The 26,881-nt window shown below is 42.8% G+C and overlaps 9 protein-coding genes across 9 annotated transcripts; 4 read left to right on the top strand and 5 right to left on the bottom strand.

Annotated features, from left to right (window-relative positions):
- Positions 1-647: 647 nt before the first annotated feature.
- Positions 648-1,547, top strand: EAF01_003684 (uncharacterized protein; the record flags this gene model as incomplete). Its single annotated transcript, XM_038911938.1, has 4 exons — positions 648-843; positions 892-1,097; positions 1,149-1,237; positions 1,289-1,547. 4 exons carry the CDS (start codon positions 648-650, stop codon positions 1,545-1,547), a joined length of 750 nt encoding a protein of 249 aa, XP_038773173.1.
- A 400-nt stretch (positions 1,548-1,947) lies between these two features.
- EAF01_003683 (uncharacterized protein) lies at positions 1,948-3,722 on the top strand (the record flags this gene model as incomplete). Its single annotated transcript, XM_038911937.1, has 7 exons — positions 1,948-2,012; positions 2,067-2,088; positions 2,135-2,208; positions 2,262-2,423; positions 2,488-2,779; positions 2,938-3,128; positions 3,194-3,722. The coding sequence occupies 7 exons, from the start codon at positions 1,948-1,950 to the stop codon at positions 3,720-3,722; spliced, it is 1,335 nt and encodes a 444-aa protein (XP_038773172.1).
- Positions 3,723-5,447: 1,725 nt separating this feature from the next.
- On the top strand, positions 5,448-6,460 carry EAF01_003682 (uncharacterized protein; the record flags this gene model as incomplete). The annotated part of the gene is made up of 3 exons (XM_038911936.1): positions 5,448-5,768; positions 5,863-6,033; positions 6,107-6,460. The coding sequence occupies 3 exons, from the start codon at positions 5,448-5,450 to the stop codon at positions 6,458-6,460; spliced, it is 846 nt and encodes a 281-aa protein (XP_038773171.1).
- A 908-nt stretch (positions 6,461-7,368) lies between these two features.
- Positions 7,369-8,969, bottom strand: EAF01_003681 (uncharacterized protein; the record flags this gene model as incomplete). Its single annotated transcript, XM_038911935.1, has 3 exons — positions 7,369-8,116; positions 8,206-8,482; positions 8,612-8,969. The coding sequence occupies 3 exons, from the start codon at positions 8,967-8,969 to the stop codon at positions 7,369-7,371; spliced, it is 1,383 nt and encodes a 460-aa protein (XP_038773170.1).
- Positions 8,970-9,509: 540 nt separating this feature from the next.
- Positions 9,510-12,886, bottom strand: EAF01_003680 (uncharacterized protein). The gene is made up of 3 exons (XM_038911934.1): positions 12,783-12,886; positions 11,248-12,675; positions 9,510-11,199 (listed from the first exon to the last, which is right to left on the bottom strand). Exons 2-3 carry the CDS (start codon positions 12,296-12,298, stop codon positions 9,971-9,973), a joined length of 2,280 nt encoding a protein of 759 aa, XP_038773169.1. The 5' UTR covers positions 12,299-12,675; positions 12,783-12,886; the 3' UTR covers positions 9,510-9,970.
- A 2,295-nt stretch (positions 12,887-15,181) lies between these two features.
- Positions 15,182-17,023, top strand: EAF01_003679 (uncharacterized protein; the record flags this gene model as incomplete). Its single annotated transcript, XM_038911933.1, has 1 exon — positions 15,182-17,023. The coding sequence occupies one exon, from the start codon at positions 15,182-15,184 to the stop codon at positions 17,021-17,023; it is 1,842 nt and encodes a 613-aa protein (XP_038773168.1).
- An 843-nt stretch (positions 17,024-17,866) lies between these two features.
- On the bottom strand, positions 17,867-18,582 carry EAF01_003678 (uncharacterized protein; the record flags this gene model as incomplete). Its single annotated transcript, XM_038911932.1, has 4 exons — positions 18,451-18,582; positions 18,338-18,378; positions 18,204-18,283; positions 17,867-18,099 (listed from the first exon to the last, which is right to left on the bottom strand). Exons 3-4 carry the CDS (start codon positions 18,250-18,252, stop codon positions 17,867-17,869), a joined length of 282 nt encoding a protein of 93 aa, XP_038773167.1. The 5' UTR covers positions 18,253-18,283; positions 18,338-18,378; positions 18,451-18,582.
- Positions 18,583-19,012: 430 nt separating this feature from the next.
- EAF01_003677 (uncharacterized protein) lies at positions 19,013-22,162 on the bottom strand (the record flags this gene model as incomplete). The annotated part of the gene is made up of 1 exon (XM_038911931.1): positions 19,013-22,162. The coding sequence occupies one exon, from the start codon at positions 22,160-22,162 to the stop codon at positions 19,013-19,015; it is 3,150 nt and encodes a 1,049-aa protein (XP_038773166.1).
- Positions 22,163-23,719: 1,557 nt separating this feature from the next.
- On the bottom strand, positions 23,720-26,756 carry EAF01_003676 (uncharacterized protein; the record flags this gene model as incomplete). Its single annotated transcript, XM_038911930.1, has 4 exons — positions 23,720-24,886; positions 24,938-25,533; positions 25,597-26,475; positions 26,561-26,756. The coding sequence occupies 4 exons, from the start codon at positions 26,754-26,756 to the stop codon at positions 23,720-23,722; spliced, it is 2,838 nt and encodes a 945-aa protein (XP_038773165.1).
- Positions 26,757-26,881: the final 125 nt, after the last annotated feature.

Below are 26,881 nucleotides of genomic sequence, written 5' to 3'. Positions count from 1 at the left end.
CTCAGCATTTGAGCATCCTGGAAGTGTCAATGTTAGCGAACGGGCTGTCGATAAGACTGCAGCAATCGTAATGTTCGTTATCGGGATGTTGTTAGGACTGTCCTTCTTTATAGTTACGCTGCGACTTTTCGATGAAACCATCCGACCGAGATACTTCCCATCACTTCCAAGCTTTCGTAGTTCGACAGAAGGAGCCACTAGAAGCTCAGGTGGTACACCTATCACACCATTAGAGAGATATGGAGGATAGGTTTAGGTGTGTGTCAGATGAATTATATGTTGTAGCTGTGTGGGTAGATACGAGTTGGTTAGGTTAGGAAATATCGATTCTGTTCACAAAAATCATGAGTGGCGGGACTGGGTCAAGCCTTTTGGATTATTAATATGGTCATATATATCTCCTTCATGTATTTCGAAATTAGCCGATGGTAAATGAAAAGCCTCGGTCCCATTATTTTGGTCTATACCATGTCTTTCTTGTTCGTTACGTGATTGAGTATTTTTCCGATGTCTTTGTTGTGCATCTTTGTTATGTATGGCTCGCGATTGATATAAAGAAAAGTGTGAAGACACTGGATCACATTTGTTTGTAGGTTTTTTCAATCACTATCTTCAAATTTTGATCGAAATATTTTCTGTCACTAATCATGGCAGCGCGAGAAACTCCCTTTGCAGGGAAATATGGACATCCTCGAGGCCCAGGTCACGAACTACTCAGAGAGTGGCTTCCTCTAAAGAAAAGTGGATTGACACCGGCCTCACCGAGTGTAGTCGATTGGAGAAATTTGGTGTCAGCAGATAGCCAAAAGGCATTAGAGAGTTACCAAAGAACGAGATTTTGGGGTAAGTGATCAATCATTTCATAAAGTAGCCAAACCTAACTTGCGATAGGATTTACTGCTCGTGAATTAGAACAAATTGGAGCACTGGCAGATATCAGGCCAGGTAAATGGCATTCCGATTCAACGACTGGACGGGTCGACCTTGACACGGTTCCGTTACACCCTATCTTTGAGAGGCAGCATTGGGAAAGAGAAGATGTGATACCATTACATTTTCCCAAACATCCATGTGGAGATGGCAACAAATTTTGGGAGGTAAGTGCAGGAATTTGAGATTGTAGGAATTGGACTTACTAGTAGAAATAGATCAAAGGGAACGACGAGATATGGGAGGCAATACAACCCGCTCTCAAGATTGCCACTCTTGTGTTGTCAAACATTGCTACTTGGCAGTGGTAACACTCTCGATCTTGTCTATTGTCATGTCACTTTGCTAACACAAAAAGGTTCGATGCACTACTCAATGGCATATACCAGAAAATACCTGATGATGAACTACCTGAAAACATCAGAGGGTCTGATTACTGGCGCTTTTATCCTTCCAAATTATTCAACCATCAGGAGCGGACAACTGCGTTCAATGATTTCTTAAATGAAATAGTAGGCTCAATAAGTTGGGGCTTCGGAATGGGACAAGTCTCTTTGGAATGTTTTCCCCAAGATGGGTACGTACACGAATCGCAGCTTTTGGTGTCTTTCGCATAAAACCCTGTATCCCAAGCTCAAGTCTCATCTTCTATTTATCTCAAAAACATCCAATGCGTTTCCTAATTTAGCTTTCGTTTCTTATTTTCCCATAAACTATGCTTGCACAGAGAATACTGACTCCCCTGGCATTGATAGAACCTATACGAATGGTATAACAGTTGGCCCTAGAAATTCAGTATTAAATCTCAAGGGTACTACTTTTATCTTAATTGCTCATGATTTAGTCGAACCGCTGTTGAATCCAAACTTGCTGCCGGAAGATAGAGCACTAAACACCTTTCATATCCTCTCTGTGGTATTACACGAACTCACGGTTCGTGACTCTTCAATATTCTAGATGAAAAACTCTCATTGCTGACTCCAAAAGCATGCAATGGTTACTTATCAATCGGCATAAATGAAAGATACAGATTCGAGATATGACGGGGAACCTTATTTCATGGATGAGCCGATTGCTGAGACGTGAGCATTCAATTAAAATCACTTGTTGAATCCAGCTAACGTGTATATCTCAAGTGGATTCTCCATGCAGTCATCCGTATGTGACAATACATTTTTGTGTATTGAATACTAATATTATTCAGGTATTTGGAGGAATCGACATACCACTAGTCAGCGGTCTGGATCTCCCGGGCAAATCCTGTGGAGGAATAGTTCAGTAAGTGATCATTGTATCTTACATCTGGCTAACAATTCTCACCCGGAATTTAGATTTAATTTCCCCAGTGTGTGGTTTGGTGGAGTCTCAGGAGGTCCTGTACTTTCTCCATCACAAACTCAGAAATTGTGGGATATCAGAGCGTCATATCCAGTACCTGTGGATTGGTTCATGGGGCTACATGATCAAAATTTCTGGAATTTTTACTTACGAGCGTAAGTTCCCTGAATATATCACACAATAGACTTCCAGGGCTATGATCTAAATCATCCATTATAGTTTCGGTCCCAAGGCCACACACATGGGTCCGAAGATTGTTGGGCAATGGAATTTTAAAAGCGATCAACTATATGCAACAGCTCCTAGAGGCGATGAGGATACTGCTCCTATTGACGTGCCATTATTGGCACGAGAATCTGAGATGGTATCGGTTTATATAGAAAATGCGCGCCGCAGGAGAGTTCAAAAGATCATGGAGAGGGCTCAGAATATAAATCCGAAGCAACCAGGGCATTATCGCTATTCGCAACGAGTAGCCCTGAAAGATAAAGCTCCATACTCAGGTCAAACTGTAAGCGTACTATGTTCTTAAATTCTGCATCTGCTTGACTCGAAAGTGCTTGCGTGATAGATTTTTTCTCTTACCAGTTCACAGTCAAATTTGTTTATCGAGAATTTTCTCTTGTTCCATTAAGGTTATAGACAGCTACTGACTCGGTGTTATTCTAGTGTCCAAGATACGATGAGATCAAGAAATATTTTGAGGATAATAGAACTGCTTTGGGACTAGGAGCCATGAAATTCATCATACCTTCACCTTTATTACGAAGTTATGTTATACGCCATGGTGGAATTAGCCTCACAAATTCAGAATGGACCAACTTTTTCGTAGTAGCGAATGGTCATAAGGAAATGTTCACGTAAGGATCTTTTTCATGCAAATAAGGCGTTTTTTGAACGGTACAATATACTTACAGATGAACAGATATAGTCACGCCGGACATGGAATGATTGGCTTAATCAAAGATGGCTGGAGGAGACCAGAAATCCCAATAGGACCTGTACGTCAACCATCACTACTACGTCGAGTATCAACCAGACTTCAACATTCTGCTTCAACGCCCAAGCGTGATCAACCGCAGCCACCAAGCGAAAAACTAGCACAAGTATTCGCAATTGTCTGCTCTGCTGTACTTAAGAACGTTGATCCCCTCGAAGCAACATTAGATTTCTGCAAGAACAATTTTCGGACAACGTGTAATGTTGCTTGGGGGTTAAACAGAAATCTCTTCAAGAAAAAGGGTTATGAGATTCCGGATATGCCAGATGGATTTCCAGAGGATTCAAAACATCTTGATAGATGCATATATTGGTCGGAATTGTTTGATAATGAGGCCCCAAAAGGAATGATTAGGAGAATGAGATATGAGGCACCAGCGCTTATAGAGCCAGAATTACGTGGTAAGAAAAAGTTGCGGAAGAAGTGCGTGTTTCAAAGTCAGGCTGTCAGATGAGATTATCAAGATTGAGATGTGGGATTTTTATGTTTACCCCCTTATCTGTTATAACATTTAGTCGCAAGTATACATTATGTAGTTTCCAGCCCTTTCATGACCAAAGTAGTATGTTTAAGAATGAAACGAGGATTGTGAACTCTAAGCTGGTTGCATGACTATCGCATTTTCCAGTCCTGGTAATAGACCCATGTTTCTGTAGCCTATCTCTAATTGTAAGCTAATAGCCTTGTTGAGTTCGTATTCAATGGTACTTCACTTGCTTCCACCTTGCACACTCTCTTCCTCCCTCTCTAGCGTCTATACTCACATCCTGGCTTTCTCAAATTCGTGTCCTCCAAGATGCTTCTTCAATCAAGCGACTATTCTCCTTGCAACCCTGCTCTATCATTTTCCAAATCATACGCATAATAGTATTATCTTCCATTGTCAAAAACATCCAGTCGGTGAGTACACTGATACTGATACCTCTTGAAAACAAAGTTAGCTTTATACTATTTGATTTTCAGCAACCTCCTTGCTATCAACTATTCTGATCAATCCTTTCGCCCAAAAAGCAGGTATAGCCCCCTCATTCGTCCACTCCGTACACTTCCAGAACTTTGGTAATTCCTCTTCCTTTCTATATGGCGTCCCATCTACCTTACAAGCTTCCATCTTCGTGATCCTCGGACTAAAGCATCTTTGTCTTGGAGGCGGTGGAGCACTCGTTAGAACTCCTGTCACTTCCTCCAAATCAGACACAGCAATTTCGCCTAAAAGAGTTCTTTGATAGAATGACTCGAAAGACTCTTGTGGTGGTGAAGGGAATTTTAAACAACTCATTCCGCTAGCAATATCTTCATTGACTTCATAGATTGTACCAGAGCCATCTTGGGGAGGTTTCAATAAAGATATTGCTGTGGTAGCGTAGAGTTTGATGCATAAGAGGATCTTGTATTGCGGGATGCCACTGGATTTTGTAGATTTTGTAGGTTGGTAAAGTCATCTTTTCGTGCTGCTATCGAGTAGGCATCAAAGAGTTGTGGTCAAGAATTGGTGGGGGAGATCTGAAAGACCACCATTGGCTAATATTACTGCATATGGGGCTGAGGCTGACTTGCTGCAACTTCAAACATCGAACTACTTAGGTATGTAATATGTTGGGAAAGTAGCGCTAGCTCAAGGGCTTAAGACAACTAGTCGTTCAGATTACTACAAAGGGTCATACCCTCAAAATCTATTCGAGCAAAGGTAAAAGCAATAGAAAGATAAAAGCTACAATAACCAAGCACAATATCGCAGCTGTAGTGAAGAATCGACGAATTACATCATTTTCATATCTCTGTCGCGGGGGGGGCAACCATAACTGTTGCAATCAGCGGAGTACGTTCGTTGCTCTCCATCATTTTATCGAGGAATCCTCCTTAAGTTCTATCGAAGTTGGAGCCGTCTAGACGATGTAGTTCGACCAAAAGATTTAGACTAGATGGATGAAATTCGAGTTTCGTATGCGTCATGGCATATGGAACAGATATATGCATCTATCGAGCATTTCGTCTAATATCATGTCATCGCCGACGTCGACTTATTGTTCAAAGTGGAGTGCCCATAACACGCTAAACACACTCCTGCGGCCGCAATTCCGAAAATGCGGGGAGATTGCGACAGCTCTACAATAATCAGTCGCTTTCACAACTCCAATATCTCTTATATTTCGAACCATTGCTCTCTATCTTTGATAAAATGTCCCCTAGATTGCCGTGTTTTTCGAGACGACCTTTCATAAGTCTGCGAAGTCCCATATCAAAACGTTTCGAAACCACAGTGACGCGCCAACCAGATGCCACTTCGGATTCACGATGGCTGGGCTCGATCAAAGCTAGGATTGGAAAATGTATAATGTTTGGAATGAGTCGAGAACAAGCACGAGATGCAGGGAAAATACTTGAGATACTGGGGCGAGACTGGAGGATATTATTAGCTGGAAGACATGGCTATTTGGTGGATAAAAAGAGAGCTGGTCTAAGTCGACATAAGGTTGTCTGGGGGGAGATGGACTGTATGGTATATTCCCCTTCTAGGTAGAAGGGCTGGAGAACTATATTTTCCTGGATATATGTTGAAGTAAATCAGATAGCTAATTCTTAATGCACTACAGAAACATGTTAATAATGTCATGTACATACGATATGCAGAGAGTGCAAGAGTAAACTGGGCTCAAAATTATGCTGTTCATATCGATCCCCAAAATCAAGAAAAATGGAGACGAATGTGCACGCCAGAGGGCTATGGAATGATACTGAGAAGCATAAAGACGACTTATCTTTTTGTGAGTCTTTTTTGTCTTCCATTGCCCAATCAGATCATTCGTGTTTTGTTACACTCTTACTAACAAACATTAGCCGATGACATGGCCAGATCACATTTCCGTATATCACAAACTCACTCATAAACCCAAAAGTAAAGACGAATTCTCTTTTAAGCTGGATGTTTTAATCGTATCGGAGTTACATCAGCGAGTAGCTGCAAGATGCGAGGAAGATATTGTGACATATGATTATATCAAAGGAAAGAAAGAGGGCTTACAACCATGGCTTTTGGATGCTTTTACGAAGACTTGGGACGAGCAAAATGCGGCCATGAGTAATGCACTGAAAAAGATCAAGGATATAGAAGAGAAGGTTAGGAAGTTGGAGGTTGATACCTGGGACAGGGTAGATGCGGTAGAGGATATGGGACCCCCAAAAAAGACTTGAAAGACAAAAGCTAAGGTACCAAAAGTGATTGGCATCGATAGGTCAGCACACTTAAAAGGGCAAGAATCAGCTCTAGCTGCCTACTGAGGTGTGCTAAAATGTGTGCCGCAACTGGCATAACTGGCTCACCAGTACTGACTCGGTAGCAGAACGAGAAGTCATCCGCGTCTGTAGATTTGGATAGTAGAGTAAGGCTCACACTGGGAGATTGATATTGTATAGAATGTCAATAATGAATGATAGAAGGATATGCAATTGTGTATAAATCATTCCGGGCGACAAAACACGTGCCCCAGTGCATGCGGTGGGTACAGCCATCTCTCGACTTACGAAGACCACTGAAACAGAGTTGATGAGATCTCTGTAAGAAACTAACCCCAATCCCAACCATTTGCCTATTCTCTCCGGAAATGAGCCATCATTCATCCAGACCATTCCAAGCACTCTGCCTTGCGTTCTCTTGTCTCATCTTCTGCACAATCTCAGCAGACAGTCTAGTATCCACTCTTGTCAATATCACTATCAATAACAACACATCTCTCATACCATGTCAACCTATGCATATATACTAGCGAGTTGAGATTGAGGAAGTGGAATTTATTTCTTTCCGGGTGGCGAGAGTGAGAAGTGGGCATAGATTTAAGGAATAGGCACGTTAGTATCCTTCTAATTCTAACGAACTCACAGCAATATCATTATTTTTTTGGACTATACTTGTCACATACGAATCATTGATCCATGAGTCAAATCGGCGTATTCGTTCCAGATTAATGAGGTGGGGGTTATTCATTTCTCATGTTCCTGCGAGGAATGATCTTTGAAAAATCCTAACTTCAAATGCCAACAGCGTTTCAGGAGGTCTATCCTATCTCTACTAAGAGTCCAATTCCAAACAAAACCAAATTCAATCAAGATTTCTTCTTATCCTCACTCTTATTCCAATACACGTCAATAAGCACCGCCACAATTTCCCACCACCCCAACTGCACATCTCCCCACTTCCTCCCTGGACACGCATAGTGATAATCAATCACCATTTCCCAAGCTCCCGGCCCCAAGGTGTTACTTGGCTGATATCCCCATTCCGTCCCAGTATCCGTCTTCCTCTCCACCAAATACCACACCTTCCCATCCTCATCTTCCTTAGAACCCCAGATTGCTTCTATCTTTCCCAATCTCTCCCCCTCTGTCCCGAGATTATCCGGCCAGAATACATTGACGAAAAGGATTTTCACGACTCGCAACACGATATCAAGAAAAAGGAGCCCTGGTATTGGTGCTTTCTGTGCGATCCATCCCCACCATGATTTACTCTTCGCGCGCCGTTTTTCCTCTACAGCTTCCATATCGTAAATTTCACCGGGGATACCAGTTGGACCGGGTAGTTTGTGCCAGGCCGTGGGTGTATACCATCCATACATTGGCTTTTCTATCTCTTTCTCGTTTCCTTCCGTCGATTCTGGTTCCGGATCAGGTCGCCAGTAGAACTCATAATTCATTGATATTTCACTCATGCGCAATTCAGTAGCTTCTCTAGTGTCCAGTTTCCATCTGAGATTTGTGAGCTCGGTAGAGGAAAGCGAAGTGACGTCGACGAGGGGTCCAAGTTTGCGACTCTTTACCGTGTTCAGAAAGCGTCTGAATACTCGTCGAGTGCTGTATTCATGTCAGTATAAAACAAAAGTATACATCATCTCATCTCCATCTCCATCTCCGCTTCCAATTCTCCCCAAGAACAAACTCACCCTCTATCATAGTTCTCCCAATACCCATTAACCTGCAACGGCACGCTGACCATCAAGCCCGGCACCGCCAACTCTAACAATCCCTTGTGCCAAAATTTAACATGCTTACTCGTTGCAAATAGAAATGTGTTCGGTGTCATCACATTCTTTAATTCGTGGTAGTATCGCACAATGTTCTTTTTATATCCCAGTCCCTGCATGAAGAGTGCTTCGATCCTGCTCAACCCGCGTGGAAAATAAAATGCTATGGCGGTATCGGGAAGTGCGAAATCTTCTCCTGAGTTGTGTGTTAGTTTTTGGTAAAGTAATATGCGATGAATAACACATGACATATGACATTTTAACCTAGCTTTAAGCAGAACAACAAGCTCCCTAACAATACCCAAAGTAAAAAAGAAACACTTACTCAAAATCTCCACCCAGCATTGAAACATAACCAACTGACACAAACCCTTCAATCCCTTCGTACCATACTCCACATCTAAATTCCACTCCTCTCCATTTTCTTTCCTCCTCTCCTCTCCCCTCTCCCGTCTCCCATCCATCTTCCTAATCCCAACACAGACCGCCGTGGAAACCATCAAATGCCCCAACGGCAAAATCTCATTCCGTATAAAGCTCACCTGCTCCGCATACAGGCCCGATGCTTTCCAATGGGCCTTCAGTCTATGCAACACCGCAACCATCTGACGCATACGTAGCAGATCCTCCTCGGGCGGGATATTGCGACGCGGAGTTGGTTTTTTGACAGCGGGTTCCGACATTTTGGGCAACTAATCAAAATATCCCTTGCGAGCCAAAATCAAGTTTCAAATTCGCAAGTTCGCAAAATAAAGCAGGTATCGAAATAAAATATGAACCTAGGTGTCTAGATTTTGTAATATTTAAATGCGCTCGCATTTATAGACAAAGCGGAATCCAAGAACATACAACCCAATACAGATTGTTTCAAACCATGCATATATGCACATCGCACTTCTTTGTCAACGAAATTCTAGAAAGATCATGAAAGACCGAAAATCATGTACGTACAATGAAATAGATGAAAGCAGAAACGCACAATCGAACGAGAGATATCCACCTAGTAGATCACACGAAAAATGCTCAATTTCTGGGCGAAGAATGATATTTAACTGATTGATGGTACCAAAACCAAAGAATCACAGTGATTAATCAAAAGCTTGAGTGACTGTATGCCATATAAACATCGATAGTTTATTTATGCTGTATTGTAGTAGTAGTATTGTATGAATATCACTCACAATACGATCTTGTTCAATATCGTAATACCTACGTTTGTCATCATTCGCCAAATCAATCAAAGTAGTGGAAATGAATTTTGAAAAGGGGCAAAACAAGTTTATCACGTTGTTCTATACACTAACATGTATCTTGTTTTGCTTGCATATATCTCATCTCATCTCAAATCACCCTCGCATACCCATATTCACCCCTTCGCATCTCCCACGCTTTGCCCTGTCAGATCTCATCCCTGACACGGTCACACCATCCACCTCTGAAACCTAATCATTACATGAAAACAAAACCCGATAACAAGACCGCAAAAGAGAGTGTGAAAAAAGTCGGTTCGAAAATGCATACAACGCTCCACGCCTGCCAGTAGCCTGCCAAACCACCAATTTCCAAGCCCATGGAATAAACACAAGAAAGAAAAATAAACTCCTCCCCTTTCCGTTCATTGAAATCCATCCTTCAAGCCACCGAGCTTAGAAGTTGAAGCCTATGCTTTTGCTCCATGTATGTTCTAATCTCTTCGTCGATCATGGTGACTCGACGGACCGAAATCAGGTGGATCTTGATGGGGTTTCTTGGTTTTCGGCATCTTGACATTGAAACGGGCTAAGAGTGCTAGATGGTCACTGGGGAAATGGTAGTGTGGTAAACCGGGCACTGTTCTCATGTACTCTTCATCTACAGGTCCCAACAAATCGGTATTCTCGAGTGCGTTAGTCGAGTACCAGATATGATCAATGTGATCAGTGAAGCCGGGTGTGTAATTGGTCCATGTTAATTCTTGTGGACCATCGGCTAAGTTGGTATAGGCGGATCGAAGGGAGAAAGGGTGTTCAATTCCATCTCTCGTGAAATTTCCATATTGATAGTTGCCAAGATCTGGATGATCTGGAGCAACTCTTCCAGTAGCTAACAATTCGTACACACTAGAATCCGAAGTAGAATTTAAATCACCACAAACAATAAGCGGTATTTGGGTCTTATTCGTATATTCCATGGATGGGGCAGGTTCTGGAGCAACTTCCACAGGGGCATCAGGATCTGAATCGTCCGTAATAGTATATGCTTTTTTATCTTTGCATGCTGGGTGCCGTTGATATTTCTCAGCAAATTTGCTGATGCTCTCCATTAAAATTGCGATTTGGATTAGTTTAACATCAGCATACGCTGGATCCCAGAATATGTGTGCGTTGGCAACAATAACGCGTGATCCAGTGAGGCGGTTCTCGAAGAAACCTAACACTGCAATGTGATCCCTAGGCATGACACGATTGAAAATGTCATGTTGATTTTTCATATCAGGTCTGTTAATTGCGATGTTTGCAAAATCGATAAGTTGCTTATCGAGAAGAATGTATTTGTTGTTCTTATAGAAGGTTGCGCAGCCATCAACAGCCTTTGCAGCTGACTCTGACATAGTCTTGGCTCGTGACTTTGGCCACCATACACCTTTGTAATCTTTGTATGCAAGTTTCACACTGAGAAATTCGCGGAAGTTTTCAGCATCAACTTCTTGAAGACATACAAAGTCTGCATCTCGTTCTTCAATTTCGCGGAGTATCTCGTGCTTTCGATGCTCCCAATCTAATGCTTTAGATGGAACATAACCGTATTGACTGGGACCAACATAGTTATCACATAAAATGTTGTAAGAGAAAACAGTGAACCGCTCGACGTCAGGGGCAACCGCCGTGCCATTCAGTAGATCAATCATTTCTCTGGGGGCGGGAGGAGGAGGTACTTGGACGAATTAGTCACGAGATAGAAATTGTAGACTTGTGAACTCACCTGGGGCTTCTTCTTTAAGAGTATGAATAAGAGCTTTAGTTCCCTTCTCCATGATTTCACTTCTAATGGCAGGATCCATTTGTTTATTGCCTTCAATGCCTAACATCTCGAGTTGATAAAGTGATCCAAATGATTGTGGTAATGACGTAAGTTGATTATCGAACAGTAGTAAATTCTTCAGATATACACACATGCCTAATTCGGGGGGTAGAGTCTGCAATGCATTGTTTGAGGCATCAAGATGACGGAGGTGTCGCAATTGACCAATGGCTGCAGGTATAGATGTGAGGGCGTTGGAAGCCACGTATAACTCTTGGAGGAAAGTGTAGTGGAATACCTCAATTGATAATGCTCGTAGTCCAAGACCGCTCATATCCATATTATACCAATCTTGACGCTTGATAGTATCCGTATTCGAAGGCCTGTTTCGACTCGCATTCTCTGATTCTTCCTCGGTAGATATCGTTGTAGCTTTGTCGACGGTATTTTCCCCTGCTTTGGATCTAGCAAAATAATGCGCGCCACTCTGCTTTGCCTTCTTTCCTTCCGCATACAAATCCAATTGTTTCTGCCAGTGTTCATTCATTACCTGAGCCTGAGCATTATGTGTGCTTGTCGTATGCCCATTCTGTAGATTTGGAGTGAAAGTGGAAGCCGAATTCTGCATGCCAACAGAGGGAAAGTTTGCATGATGATTCACCCCATTAGAATTGTGTGCATTGTGGTCTTGTTGAATATTGGCGTGGTGTTGATTATGCTGAGACTGATGCGTAGGAAAGTGAGGATATGGCATCATGCTTGCCATAGCGCCTCGTCCTGCGCCATTGACACGGCCATGCTGCCCTTGTTGATGGTTAAACATACCGTAAAGACCGTGAGCGGGAGATTGAGGATCGGGGGTTCGACTTGGAGATGGAGTATTCGTGTTAAAGGCAGACCGAATGTTATTTGGAGGTGTCCCAGTGCGTATCAAATGTCTTGGATGGTGTGTAGTTTGAGGGTAATAATAGTTCCCAGCGCTCTGCTGTGAAAATCTGTAACCATCTGCCATTAAAACCACCGCAGATAGGTATCTAGCGGAGGCGTCGGCTCAGCTTTGTGAGCGCAGGCCGTTGAAAGAGATGGAATAAACCGAGGACCGGTTAGACTGGTGGTTTCGAAGCTGGAGATCGGTTTCTTCTTCGTTGGCACATAGGTCTCTCGAAAATATCTTCTGGAATATACCACGATATCAAAGTTACTAGTGGTGGGGCGCGCTGCTGTGCGCGAAGCAATCGATGTTGGAATCAGATAGATATGTATGTTTTCAAAGTTTTGGTAGGGTGTATTGTGTGCGGCGCGTATTTGGAGTATTCGATCGACCTTTGGGCTTTCGTGGAAGATCTCGCAGATGTAAAGAGTGAAGCTTTCAAGTTGTAAGTGTCGGGTCTATTATCTTGTAACTGGTAAGTGGCTATCTTGAGATGTGAACACTGTTGAAAAGAAAAAGAATTTGTCTGTTCACTTAAGAAGCAAAAGAAATAGTACTGTACTACCTTTGAATCAAGATGAAACCCTTCTCATACGGTAAACACTGCGAGGAAAAGGGGATCTGATAGGATTGAATTCGCTGTATTGATGTTATCGTCAACTTCCTGCTTAAGATGTTGTTCACCCACTAAAAGCTCCAACTAGGACTGAGCCGAACCTCAACATGGATGAGAGGTTAGCGCCAAAAAATTGAAATCACGTGGATCTCAAGCTAGTGACTCTTGGGCTTCCATTCAAAGTTCTCGATGGGATAAGATTGTCAAGTCTTAGACAAACTGAAACTATATGTTTTGTCTTTGACCTTTTAACAGATGTTATCGAAATCATATGATGGCATTGCTTCTTCAATACACTTCAAGTTCTATAAAATGGATTCTCTATCCCATTGGAAACCTAAGGTCTTGTTTCGGGTATGATATGAACAATGAGTACTGCTAGACAGGTAGTACTTGCTATGTATGACAAGACGGTCCTTGGTTGTCTCTTACATCAATTAAGTTTGCTCTGGGAACGTTTTGAGTCTACTCTGTTTCATGTTTCAAATCCATTGATATCATCCATTGACCTATAAGACGGTTCCTTGAAATCTATTCGAAATAAGTAAATACTACCAATCTTTCATGCTCCCGTCCAACGAAATTCTGATGAGGTGACATCCGTCCTTATCTCAGACTAAAAACTGTGCTATAAGGAATTTGGAATACATCTCATTCCATATAATACATCTCGTCCCACGTTATATATGCAAGAAGCCTTTTGTCCTATGCTTTGCGGCAATTTAGATTCTCGAGTCCCAACATCCTGCAGGGCTTTACCAGTACTTGGTCTAGAAATTTAGATTGATCCCATCATCGATATCTCATTAGCACAACTGGATTCATCCTTTCAGCATAATCTCACAAGTTGCGGGCGGTTAGTAAAGTCGAGAGGATTTTTTACGCACAACTCCGGATCAAACAGTTGCTTTTCAGACGGTCCGGAGAAGTCACTATGTCTGTCTGATGGAGCAGCCACGAATCCGAAAAGAACACTGTTTGGTTGTTGAACGGCTCCTCTTGTGTGAAACCTGGGGTACGACGACACGGGGGTATAACTCAAACTGGTTGAAAGCTAACCCAACCAACATTAATCTCGGGGAAACTTTCAAAGGTACAAGTTGGTATCACCAATCGGATCATGATTTAGGTTGGGTGATTATTGGAACTTCCCATTAAGCAGGGTATATCTACGAGTGAGCGCGGGGAAAACTACCAATGCTGAGTTAACCCTCCAAGCCCTCTTGGAAATTCTCGCTTCCAATGTATTGGACGTGCAGTTATAGGTCTTACTGCATACTCAGTATGTTCAATTTTCCTCGAGGAATTGATCTTTTCTTGAAACCCCGGCATTGGGAAATATAAATGCGACCCTAGATATGAGTTTCTCTAGATGAAAGATGTATGATCATTCCCAACGCATTAGTTATCCAATTTGATGTTCAAAGTGATCTGATAAATGCATGATTTGTCTAGGCTTAGGCTTTTTTATACATCATGATATAAGGCTAGAATTTCCCCCTCCTTTCCCCGGATTTCACATTAAGGAATTAATACTCCGCCAAATTCGATCTTTTTAACAATTTAAATTAATATAGTCGAATATCACTATCATCATAACAACATTACGAGATATCAATTTGGGATCCTCCAGGTCTTCGAAAGTCCCCCCATTGTTGGTCTCTACGATACGGAAGTACTCGTACAATATTAGAAAACCCTTGACGCCCAAATGCCACTGGGTTACTCAATCCGATCGATTTCTAGGATTTGCTTGTCTTTGTCCCTGGGTTTCCGGTTGAATTTAATGCATAGGAAGGACTTTCCCATGATTCCACGTGCTATCAATCTGTCACTCGAATATACGAAGCTATACACTAGGTAGTTTCCAGCCCGATACGTATTAACCTGACTACTCGCCTTACTATCTTACTGCTTTTGTACATGGTCAAGAGATCACCTGCAATGCGGAGAATTATACAAACTCTACTCGTACCTACTTAAATGCTTCATCAAGCACTGCATTCACGAGTCACAAACATCTAACAGCGTCACATTACCGATACATACATATTTGCTACTTTCATCAACTTCTTACCCCAGCTTCCCCGTTTTAACACAGAAGTCCATTCGTTGTCTAGAAGACGAATACTTCCAAATCCATCACGATCCCAAATGTTGGAGGGGTTTTATAATTAGGCAAAAATATCAACGGATTCCCTTGGGTACTGGACCGAAACCTATAGCCATTAAACTCCAGGAACTCGTCACCTATAACGATGATCTATTAGTTTTCATACTGTTCACCAATGAGGCCTATTCGAATAATATAAACCCCAAGGAAAAGAGGATCATCATATTCATTTATCATGTCTGAAGCCGCCTTCTTTTACAACACCACGGTCCAAAAGCCTGATCGTTCCAAACCGCCATCAGCGCACACAAATATCTCAGTACATTCACAAGCACAACCCTTGAGACTATTTTCCAAAGGCAGATCCAGATCACAATCCAAATCCCATTCACAGAGAAATGAATTGTTGTTGCAATTAGATTCCGATCATCCAGTTCCACCACTAAACCTACAACAAATTCACTCCTCTCCTCCCACTCTTCCTGGAACTCCCAGATCTAAAAGCGACAATCATCAGAATCACAATCCATTTTCCGAGGTATTGATCAACACGAATACAGCAACTAGTTTGACATCGACTTCGACTAATAAGGTGGGTGTTGTGGGTGTAGGTGTGGGTATGCTATCAACCCCTTTACTCGATTACAAACACTCCGCAAATCAAACCAACAAAGCCCGGGCCGCTTCAGAAGCGAAAGCAAAGCGCAAATCATCATCGACTTCGGGTCATTCTTCTCATAGCATCAAAAATGCAAGCGGAGTGGAACGGTATGCCTCCACCAATTCCACCGTCCACCAGCAGAGAGGAGCTTCCGATTCCGTAGGAAGATCAAATAGTATTGCAAGCACCACTGGCTCGAGTTTCATTTCCAAGATGAATTCATTGGAGAGAGATCGTGATCGTGATCCATTTGGGTCATCATCCGAAGCTTTCATGGCACAACCATTTACCAAACGCAATGGTCGCCGATACCTACGAGATCCTTCATTGGCATATCCCCTCCCATGCGATCTTCCAGAAATTCATCGGCAGACGTTACGGACTATGCTATTATGTCAAGTCTTCAACGGTCCTACATGTTCATCGGCTTTCAACAATCGTCCTCCCAAACGAGTACTCGAAGTTGCTTGCGGCACTGGCTTTTGGAGTGTAATGTGCCATAAACATTTTTCGCACAAAGGTCATTCTTCGATACAATTTACGGGTATCGATATCGCACCGCTAGCTCCCCGTATGGATGCAGATGATGATATGAATTGGCGATTCATTCAGCACGACTTGCGAAAGACGCCTCTCCCCTTTCGCGACGAAGAATTCTCTCTCATTATGGTCAAAGATCTCAGCATGGCACAATCTACAAAAGATAATCCGCAACCTTTGATGGATGAGTATTTACGAATCTTAAAACCTGGGGGTGTATTAGAAATATGGGACGGCGATCATACTATTCGAATGCTCTTGTCACACGCACCACCCGCTGCAAAGGACAAAGATAATTCTGTTCAAGCTCACAAACAAATACACACTGATGCAATGGGCGCATATACCATAACACCACAAACACCATTGGCAGCACCGCAAAATCAATATCTCATAGACTACAATACGTGGATATCCAAGGCCCTCGACACTCGGGATTTACCCACCATGCCATGTACCAGTATTCGACCCATGCTTCTCCAAGAAGCCGCAGTCCTCGAACAAATAGAAAGTCGAAGACTAGCAATTCCCCTTGGTGAAGTACGTTGGGAACGTGAAGGGGTTGGCGGATCTACGGCCTCCCTCAATGGACTCCATGGATCGAAAGGAAAAGCTAAAGAAATTGATCGTAAACACCTTACACCGGGACAAGCGGCTCTTCGCAGAACAGCATTAATGAGCATTATCCAAATGATTGGGAGTTTAGAACCATTATTAAAAGAAGCCAGTGGGAAAAGTATGGATGAATGGGATCGTTGGTGTGGGAACATGATGACGGATTTATTGAAGAATAATGGAACATCTTGGGGAGAATGTTTGGAAGTCGGTGCTTGGTGGGCAAAGAAAAAGGATCCAAAGTCTGATTCGAATACTTGAGAGGTGATTTACTGCCTTTCGAATTTATCTGGTTTTTCTCCTTCAATAATTTTTTTTTTCATTTGTTTATATTGCCTATTACCATTTCGATCATTTCCTCGGCTGGTTTCCAGCTTCATCACATCTCTTATTATACAGTCTGCGCATTCGGATAGATTTTTCACTTCATTCTCATCCCAAGATACCTCGATTCCGGAACAGAGATCCCTTCTCATCCCAAAATATCTCGACGTCGGAATAAATCTCTCGGTATCGAAGTAAAGAGCCTGTTGGATATAACGCCGGTGTCATATATTTTCCGCAAGGCTTGTGTATATCTCCTACATCCGCATTTACGCCTGCATTTGCACCGGCGTGTGCTATTCATCATTGGATATGATCGTCATCCTTCTTTGTATCTTTGGCGCAGCGCTCGATACCTTTTAAGATAGTACCTGGATATACCCAATATGTATTTAATCAGCTTGTGTTTCTATGTGTGTACATTTATACTTGTGTCTGGTAAATCTCCGACTTGAATCTTGTCATCCTCTCAGAGTGAATAATGAAGAATTGAACAGATGAAGGGATATTTGGTGATGTGGTGATGTGGTGATGTAGTAATGTTGTAATGGATGTAACGTACAGGGCTTCAATTTCTACACTCCCCAAAAACATAGAATCATTAGCATATATATCTCCAATTCTCTCTTCTCTTTTCTCTCTTCTCTTTTCTCTCTTCTCTTTTGTTCTCTCTTTTCTCTTTTCTTCTCTCCCCTCCTCTCTCCTCACCTCCTCACCCCATCTCCCCAAAACCCCCCAATCCTCAAATTAACCCCAGAACCAAATCAAATCAAATCCATCTCAAACCCTAGAACCCCCTCCCCCCCCCTTCCAAAAAACTCTCAAAAAAAAGAAATCAACCAAAAAAAAAAGAAGAAAAAAAGACATACCCTTCCTCACAAACTCCGCCCGCTCAATCCCCGCGCGTATCTCGGCCACAGTGGTCAAATACGCATTACCCATAAAAGCGCGGTGTAAACGCGTGCGGAAATAGGTGTAGCCGAGGGGGTAGGAGTGTCCGAGGTGGAGGAGTTCTGTGAAGGAGGAGGAGGGGGGTTAGTTAGGGGGAAAGATGAGGGGGAGGAATAGAAGAGAAGGGAAGGATGAGGGAGAGGGGACCAGAGGGGAAATAATATACCTTTATAAATCCCAATTACCTCTCTCCTAAGACCTGTCGAAGAAGACATTGTGTAGGTGGGTAGGTAGGGAGATAGATACCTATAATATATGTAGGTATGTATGTAAGATAGATAAGGAGGTATCACACCCAACTATTTCCTTTCCTTTGCCTTCTCTGCCTGCCCCAATTCGAACTACCAAGACCTTAGCTTGTCGTCGTCGTATCGTCATCGTCATGGTGATCAGAATATAGATTCATTACTTACAGTGCAGCACAGTACAATCCGTGATTAAATGAATGAGCAGTTGAATTATGGAATTACGCATCAATCAACCCCAATGGTCCCAGGTGTGTTATATCAAGAAATCTAACGTAGGATGGGATATTCGTACTGCAGCTAAACAAACGAGCGAACAACCAATGACGATATCCATCCATCCATCCATCCATCCCCACAATGCGCTCCAATTCTCATGCCGAGGGATAAGAAGATAAGCGCTCGTCTAATTTATTGTAACCTTACGTAGTCTCGGTAGTGTAGTCTACGGAGCAGCCAAGCTACCTAATAATACGAATACTCTTTCAATCTCCTCTGCCAAACACTAATCGCAATTCATCAAAGCCCAATTATTTCATTCTCATTCTCATTAACGTACACTCATTCATTGAGAAATACCAATCATACCATCAATCGTATTATACCCTTCAAAAACACGTATACTTCTCTCTCGTCCGAATAACGCCTGCCTATGAATATCCCTTTCTTCCTCCCTCCCTCAATTCACAGGAAATATCAAATTCTCTGGACCCCCTTTCCACCCCCAAATCTAAACAACAAATCTCTTACTTCCCTCGACCAATCCATCCATCAACTTAACAATACTTGTCCAATCAGGACTAAACCTCCTCGCTTCATCCAATGCTGGAATGACTCCCCTCTTATTAGCATCACTCCACAAACAAACTACTCTTCCTGTTCTACCCTCCTCACCCGGTTTCATGTCTTCTCCTACCGCCCATTCAACATCTACCTTCCATTCTTTGTTCCAATCTCGACTCCACAATTTAATTTGATCACTTCCACTATCTGGTACATCATCCCATCTCTCTTCCGTTTTCGCTCCACCATGAACTTTAAATTCCGAGAATGGATCATCAAATCTCAAAATACAAGCCCGAGTTTCCAGACCCGAGATATAGAATGTAGCTTTATTTTCGTTGGGAACTCTGGTAACATTATACGTGAGCCAATCCGCATATCCCTTCTCAGGTGGAATACCATCCACAACATTATCAACCACTTTAGGAGCAATGCCTTCATAGGAGCAAAATGAGAGTCCAGAACGAATTCGAGGATTTTCTTCACAATTGATAGTTTGACCTGCTGCGGTTGGGATATAGGCGATGATTTCGCGAATATATTCTTCGATTCCTACAATCGTGACTGTGTTAAGGCCAGTATCAAGATCCACGGTTTGTTGGAAATATGCTTTGTATCGATTATTAGGCGAGAAAGGGAATGCGACAAGATTGTAGATGAGAGTTCCAATAAAGACTAGGAAGAAGAATGTTGGCATATGATGTGTAAGTCGATGAATGAATGGTGTTACTGGAAGTAATAATAGAATGGAAAATACGGCAACAACAAGGTATGGTAAAAGAAGTGGGCTACCATCAGTTCCCGTTTGATGTAGAGCAGCTACTAAAAACAAACCAACTTCTCCAACAACAATTAGTATAAATGGACCAACAAGGAGATATTGGACCAGCCAAGTCCATATAGGTAATTTGGCAGACCATTCCTGTTCACCCCCATAAGGATGCTTCTTATGACCTTTTTTATCGTGATGATCAGCTGGCCCATCATAAGCTTCTGGGACAACATGTCGGTATCGATTAGCAAAAGTGGTGCTAACTGAAGTGCGCTGAGTAGGCGTTCCACCGCCAATGAGTGGAGTTGTCTCATGAGGAATTGCCAATCCGTTCACATTATCTTCTGAGTCGTCTTCTTGTCCCACACCATTGTCAGCATTAGTTTCATCGGCCCCAGTAGCCCCATCAGTACCCATCACGGCTTGATGGTGAGAATCTTGATTGCCATCATGGTCATGTTGAGAATTCTCAACGAATATAGATTTTTTCGGTAACGCAAATTGTTCACCAATGGCGATCAAGGTAGCAAGGAAAATTGCAGCTTCGTAAAACACGAACAAATAACCACCGCTTATCTTGAAGCGATCTTCATAAACTGTAGCAGCCACAAGAATGATCCAACCGAACACGAATAACCACATAAAGGCATAACCTCTTTGAAGTGCGGAAGGTCTAACGAAATTACAACCAGCCATGATGAACCAGAATATCGAGAAGAACAAACTCGCTGACATACTCCATACAGAGTAAGGGGAAGAGTAGACAATCATAGGATTGATTTTGTTAATCAGCGATGCACAACCAAAAGTAATGGCACTGGTAATGATCAGAGTGATAGGGTAGCGAAAGGCGCCGCGCCATCCACCAAGAGAAATAGGTTCATCTTCAGGATTCTTAGCCTTGATAGATCCAGCAAAGAAGTAGAATTTGTCTTGTCGATTGAGAAGGTATGAAACGGCGAAGAGCATCAATGGAGCGGCAATGAGTAAAGTGAGTGACCAAGCAAAAAGAGTTCTCAATTTGAACACTGCAAAAACAGTGCCGAATATATCGAACCAGACACCGTCAGAACCTTTTCCGTTGCTTACTTTTCCGATTTTATCGTCACCACGTGGTCCCAAAAATGTATTACTTGTATCCTTGGTAAGAGATCGAGTAGAAGCAACAGATGCTGATAACATGTGCCATAATGAGTCTATCGATGTATGTTTAGCATCATCTTGATCGGTATGGTATTGAGATCTCGGTTGCCAAAAAGCAACATCCAATCCACGATAACCTTCTGCTCGAAAAACAACATAATCGGTTTCACTTCTCACATATCCCAATGAGAACCCGTCCGAACTAACAACTGTCCCAAAAGGATGTTTGGCGTGTGCATAAGCTCGAGTGACCTCAGTATCTGTACTCCGGAACAAGGTAGCTCTACCACCGGCCCCAGCACCTTCCAGATTCAAGAAAGTATGAACAAATTTTGCCATTGGATGTGACAAAAATGCCTTCGCACCATATAACCCATCCTCTTCACCATTATTAAACAGGGCAACGAAGCCTTTCTGTGGTCTATTTTCCGGTGTGGTGAAGTAACGGATCAATTGAAGTGCTGTAACAACTCCTACACCATCGTCTGTAGCTCCAAACCCCGTCGAGACACTATCGAAATGGGCATTGACCATAACACCGCCTTTGCCATGAACTTTTCCTTTAGAATTGACGGATCCAGTCTTCCACCACTCTCCCTCTTCATCATCACTACCTCGGATATAACAGATGATATTGTTTCCTTCAAAGTATGTGCTTATCCCAAGCTTTCGTCCTTTGACTCCAATACTGGTGAGCGCATTGCTGGAATAGTTCGAACGTAAATCATTGAATACAGTAACCGCAGGCGATTCTTTCCGTGCTCGCAGATCCTCATGGTAATGTTCTGCAGAATTGCCATTGGAGTTACCAGGACTAGACACCGACTCGGGAGCTTCTGTGTCGAAATCGGACTGGATTTGAATTGCAGAGCCAGTGGCGCTGTCGGTTTCGGTGGTATACTGAATCTGATTGTGATGAAGTATCTCATCAATCCTCTTCAATAACCAGTTTCGCACATCGTCATTCTTGCGACTATTGAAAGGATGATAACCATCACTCAAGCTTTGAAGATCGAGCCATGCTTCCGTAAGATTTAAGCCATTGTAAAGAGTAGGATCATCAGGAGCTGAAGGTACAGTCTCTTGAATGATGAGGAGAGGTATGAAAACACCGAGATAGATTATGACGGTTACCAATGTAACCGCCATGGGAACAAACGCAGATGGGTTGTAGCATTTCATGGTGAGTCGCACAGAGAAGAATGATAAGTTTCCAAGTATCCTTTTCGTTTGTGTTAAGAGTTAATTAGAACCAGTCAAAAAGCCATCTTAGGGTATCGCAATTGAGAGATTGGATTGTAGGTAGGTAGGTCTGACAAGACTCTGTAATATGATGTACAATGTAGAGATGTCGTGAAGAGTGGGAACGATGGAATGAATGAAGAAATGATGAAATGATAGGAATTGACAAAATTGATTAGTTCCAAGCTTAAATAAAGCTTTGGCTATCAAGGTAGGTACTAGCTATGGGTGTGGTAGGCGCGGGGTGGAACGGACCAGAGTGCGACCGGCGTAACACACTGAATCACTGATGGTCCTGGGGTATCTATCTAGGCTGTTAGGTACTCTTACCAATAATTTACAGTGACCTCCCTGCCTCCTTATTATATATATATACATCAATGCAGCTTTTATAATTCTCGTATATAACGACTTCCAAAAGTATATATATTGTCATATATTTATTATACCTAGCTTTAATAAGGCTAATTTATGACTTTGTAAATTAAACCCTCACTACAATAAAACGAGGAGAAAAGGATCTCGTAATCATTACCTTTGATAGCACAAACATCACAAGTACACCCTAGCGAAACTTTGATTGAACGATTCTTTGCTTGTTTATTTTGCCCGCGCTTTAATACAAAGCAAAGCATTAAAATAAGTTGGATTGAAAATTTAATCTACCTTCCTTCATTCTTCCATCTCTTCTCCTCAATTCCGATCCTTCCCCCCCCCCACTTCATAGTAATATACTCAACATGACTTTCACGCATGAAACTAACTCGCTCTCCTTCGCCATGGATCGATAGAGAATCCCTTCTCATCCACATCTACCCCCTCAGAGAAAAAAAAGAATACCCCAAGCCTAGCTCCAAACCATACTTAAAATTCCCATCCCCAGATGTATTACCATCCATCCCATCCTATAATCTTCCCCCCTGGCCTAGAAGCCCAAAAGTCTAACCTGCCTACCAATTTGGATATAAAACGTCATTTCCTCTCCTCCCCGTCTCCCCCTTCCCCCCAATTTCCCCAATAGCAATCAGCATCCGTTCATGCAAACATGCATCCAGCAAGCACCAAACCAACCATCCATCCATTAACATAAATAAATAAAAGTCGAACGCCATCCACACCTTTGAAATCGATCTGGAGGATTTGAAACCCACCCATCCTCCATCCCCATGCCAGAAGAAGAAGAAGGAGAAGAAGAAAAAGGGAAAGAAATGTTAAAACGCCAATCCCGTCTTTGTTTTGAATAGACCCATAAACACAAGAGGTATTCTATTCCTCGTTTACCCTTTGAAGTGGCAAGATTCGAAAGAAATACCTCAAAAACTAATGACCACATCGTGTACAATGTACAGAAACAAATAAAATAATCATACAAACAAGAACCTGAACAAAACATCCCCGATTGCCGTACCAAAATCTTAATCTCATCTCAAAACATTATCGTCAGTGAATTCGTCGAGTTGTGTATTTCATTCTCGTATTACTTTTTTTTAATTCGCATCAACCCGCAGTCCCATCAGACTCTTGCTTATCCGGCATCCCGGCTGGCATTGGTGGATTACCATTTTTCCTCTTCCAGAAATGTAATCCGTTCATTCTGAACCGACTGGGTTTCTTTTTCAGATTTCGCCCCGTCTCCGCCAAGACTTTAAGATCCGAACTCGCTTCGGGCAAACTCGATCCATCGTTTGTAGAATGATTTGATTTATCATAGCCAGCGGAAGAATGGCTCGAGCTATTAATTAGTGGGGATGCATGAGTAGGTGTGACAGCTCTGTCGTTATTCGAATCTTCGCTCGCAAAGCTCGTCCCTTGAGTGCTAGGCGAAAAGGGACTTTTGTTGTTCGTTGCTGCACCGGCAGACCATTCTCCAGCAGAACCTGAATTGCTACCTTCGGTTGTAGTTTCACTAATTCTCTGGTTTGGCGGTATGAATTCTTTAGGTGTGGGTGGATCTACCACTACCACATCCGTAGAAAGAGATGGCTGAACTAGTACGCCATTGATTTGTCGATCTCCATTCGCAAAGATTTCTACCTCCTGGCTGGAGTGATCGAGAAGTCCTGGTGCACTTGCCGTCGCGTAACTCAGTTGAAGATAAGTGGGTTTTGATGATCTTCGATCAGGCAAGGTCGCTGACTGGGGAAGTTCTATTGTTCCCTGTTTCGTGCCTTTAGGCGATTCATCATTTGAATATTGTCGAAATGGACCTTTGTTAAGCATTGCTTGGACACGAATGTTTGAGGGTTCACCCAATCTCGAAGTGACATCTTGGCTAGCAGATTCATCTTGAGATGGCTGGGCAATACTCATCGTACGGGGAGAGCGCATGCCCGAGTGCATACTATCAGGGAGTCCTAAGAAACCATCTTCTTGTCTCATTCTCTCTTGTTCTAAAGCTATCCTGCTTTCCCAGGCAGCTTTATTTCTCTCCAATTCCTCGACACAAAATGCCATACCGGGCATGACATCTGTCACACCACCAAATAACGGTATGGCAAACATATTCATAAAACCTATTTGAGATTTGCCAAGTTCAATGACTTCTCGAACAGGAGCCGCATACAAGGCCGTTGGTATACCCAAATCTTGTTCCATAGATGCTTGACGAGCAAACTCATCAGTCAATATCTCGGTCCATCGGGTTGCGGTATCAAATTTTCGTGCCTGCATTCATGTCAATGATTGAGTTTCTTTGGCAGTGTCCATCTAACATACCACGTTACTTATGTCTGCACATTTGATTAGTAAAGAGCAGGCGAGTGTTCGTTGATCTTCGATCGTTCGACCGTTCCAACCGTCAGTAACACCACCATTCTCATGTAGCTTTTCCTGAAGATAGCCAAGCTTCTTCATGTAATCGAAATGCAAACCCATATCCGTTGCCAAGATTGTGCTTATCATGAGATGTCGCATATCACGCTCCTCGAAAGCCGCGAGCCAATGACGACGCAATATCTGGGAGTAAGCTGCGCAATGGAATGATTCAAGGACGGATCGATCGTTATAAAGTTGAGCGAGTGGTGCATTTAGGTGTACAAGAAATGCATTGTTGACACCAGGGTGACCTACATCGTGGCCAATGGCAGTAATCATCAAGGTAAGAGCATCGAATGGTCTAATGAGTTCGGCAATCGGCGATGATTTTTGACTCGTCGTTCCATCTGGGCTCGGTGGATATTCTGGAAGGTTACCTAGCCGGACGAGAAAGTGAAATATGGCTTGGAGAACGTCAACGACATGACGGAAATTATGATATGGCACAAAACTATTGTATGCTTCTCGGCTGGTGATGAGGAATGCGGTCAAGTTTTCTGCAACGGATGTCAGCATGGCCGGAGCCGGTTATCACCCGAATCATTGGTTCTGGAACGCACCTGTAGATATCCGCCACTTCTCCAATTCTGGTACCGAGAGTGCATGCTGGAACATTAATGATGATGCGTAAAGAAGTTCATCGTCCTCAAAATCATGAGCCGAAAAATGCCAAGAGCTAATGGCCTGGGCTATCAATTCTCTCCGATCTAATGAAACCGTCACTCTCCATTGGCCATATTCTTCTACTTCTTCACTATTAAGCGTGCAAATTCCTTCCATCAATCTAGATACCATTTCTTCTCTTAAATATGCATAAGGTTTTTGATCTTCCACGCCAACCCATGAGCGTTTCCTTCCTCTCTTCTTTTCCAACAATACCCTCTGATCCTTGGATGCATCTTTGTGCGCGCGATATGCATGTACCGCCAAACTAGGTAATCGTTCTAGTAAAAGAGGACTGGTTATGACATCTAAAGCACCGATGTCTAAAAGCTTCATGGTCCTTCTCTGATCCAACGGGATGTATATGCCGGTCGATTTTCGATTTTGTTTGCCCATATCAAATCCGGTTGCAGGAGCGGGTTCCGACCTCGAACTCATACGATTTTTTGCCGAACCTATTGAAAGACTTTGCTCCGACGAGGAAACCACGGCGACCGGGACAACGAGCTTCGAGAAGCGATGTTGTTGGATTTCGGATGCGACCCATTGTAATAATTGTATTCCATATACCTCCCCAAAATCATCATCCAGCATCCCCTCATTCTGTTGCCTGGAACTGGGCGATGGTGTCCGGACATCCCTCGCAGGTCGCTCATTCACTTGATCATCATGCGGAATCTCTATTAAAACGAGGGTAGGTATTAAATCCAGGGACGATTCGCGATTCAGGTCGGAAACTTTCGACATGCAAGACTTGCCCGAGGTACACACGTGAACTATAATTTGTCAATTCCATCATCATCAATTGTAGTCTCAACCCAAGACCAATTGAACCACCCGTCTCAATTAAACTAGACCTACCTTCAGTAAAAGAAGTCAATAAAATGTTCACATTATTATCCACCGGATTGATCGCTCGTGGTGTCGTCGCGCCGTCCGTGGTCGGGGCCGAATTTTCCAAGGTCGAGACATTTGACACCACATCCTCTCTTCGCACCAATTTGTCCTCGAGAGCTCTGCGATCCACGTAGACAATGTTGCATGCGGCGTAGTCCATTACTGCCACTGTCTTTCGCACACCACAACACCAAATCTATATACCCGCTCACCACCAATATCCGCGGGCTTTTGGACCAATATTAAATGGTAATATAGGTAGGAAAAAGCAAAGTAAGAAAATAA

Source organism: Botrytis porri, assembly GCF_014898465.1.
Source record: "Botrytis porri strain MUCL 3234 chromosome Unknown BPOR_004, whole genome shotgun sequence".
In the NCBI taxonomy this organism is placed as follows: Eukaryota; Fungi; Ascomycota; class Leotiomycetes; order Helotiales; family Sclerotiniaceae; genus Botrytis; species Botrytis porri.
This window is presented reverse-complemented; position numbering and strand designations above follow the sequence as displayed.

Bases quoted from the DNA above. Each gene is read 5' to 3' on its own strand.
- EAF01_003680 (XM_038911934.1), bottom strand. From the start codon at position 12,298: ATGGCAGATGGTTACAGATTTTCACAGCAGAGCGCTGGGAACTATTAT. The intron at 11,200-11,247 runs GTGAGTTCACAA...AATTCGTCCAAG, and splicing joins TCTTAAAGAAGAAGCCCCAG to TACCTCCTCCTCCCGCCCCC.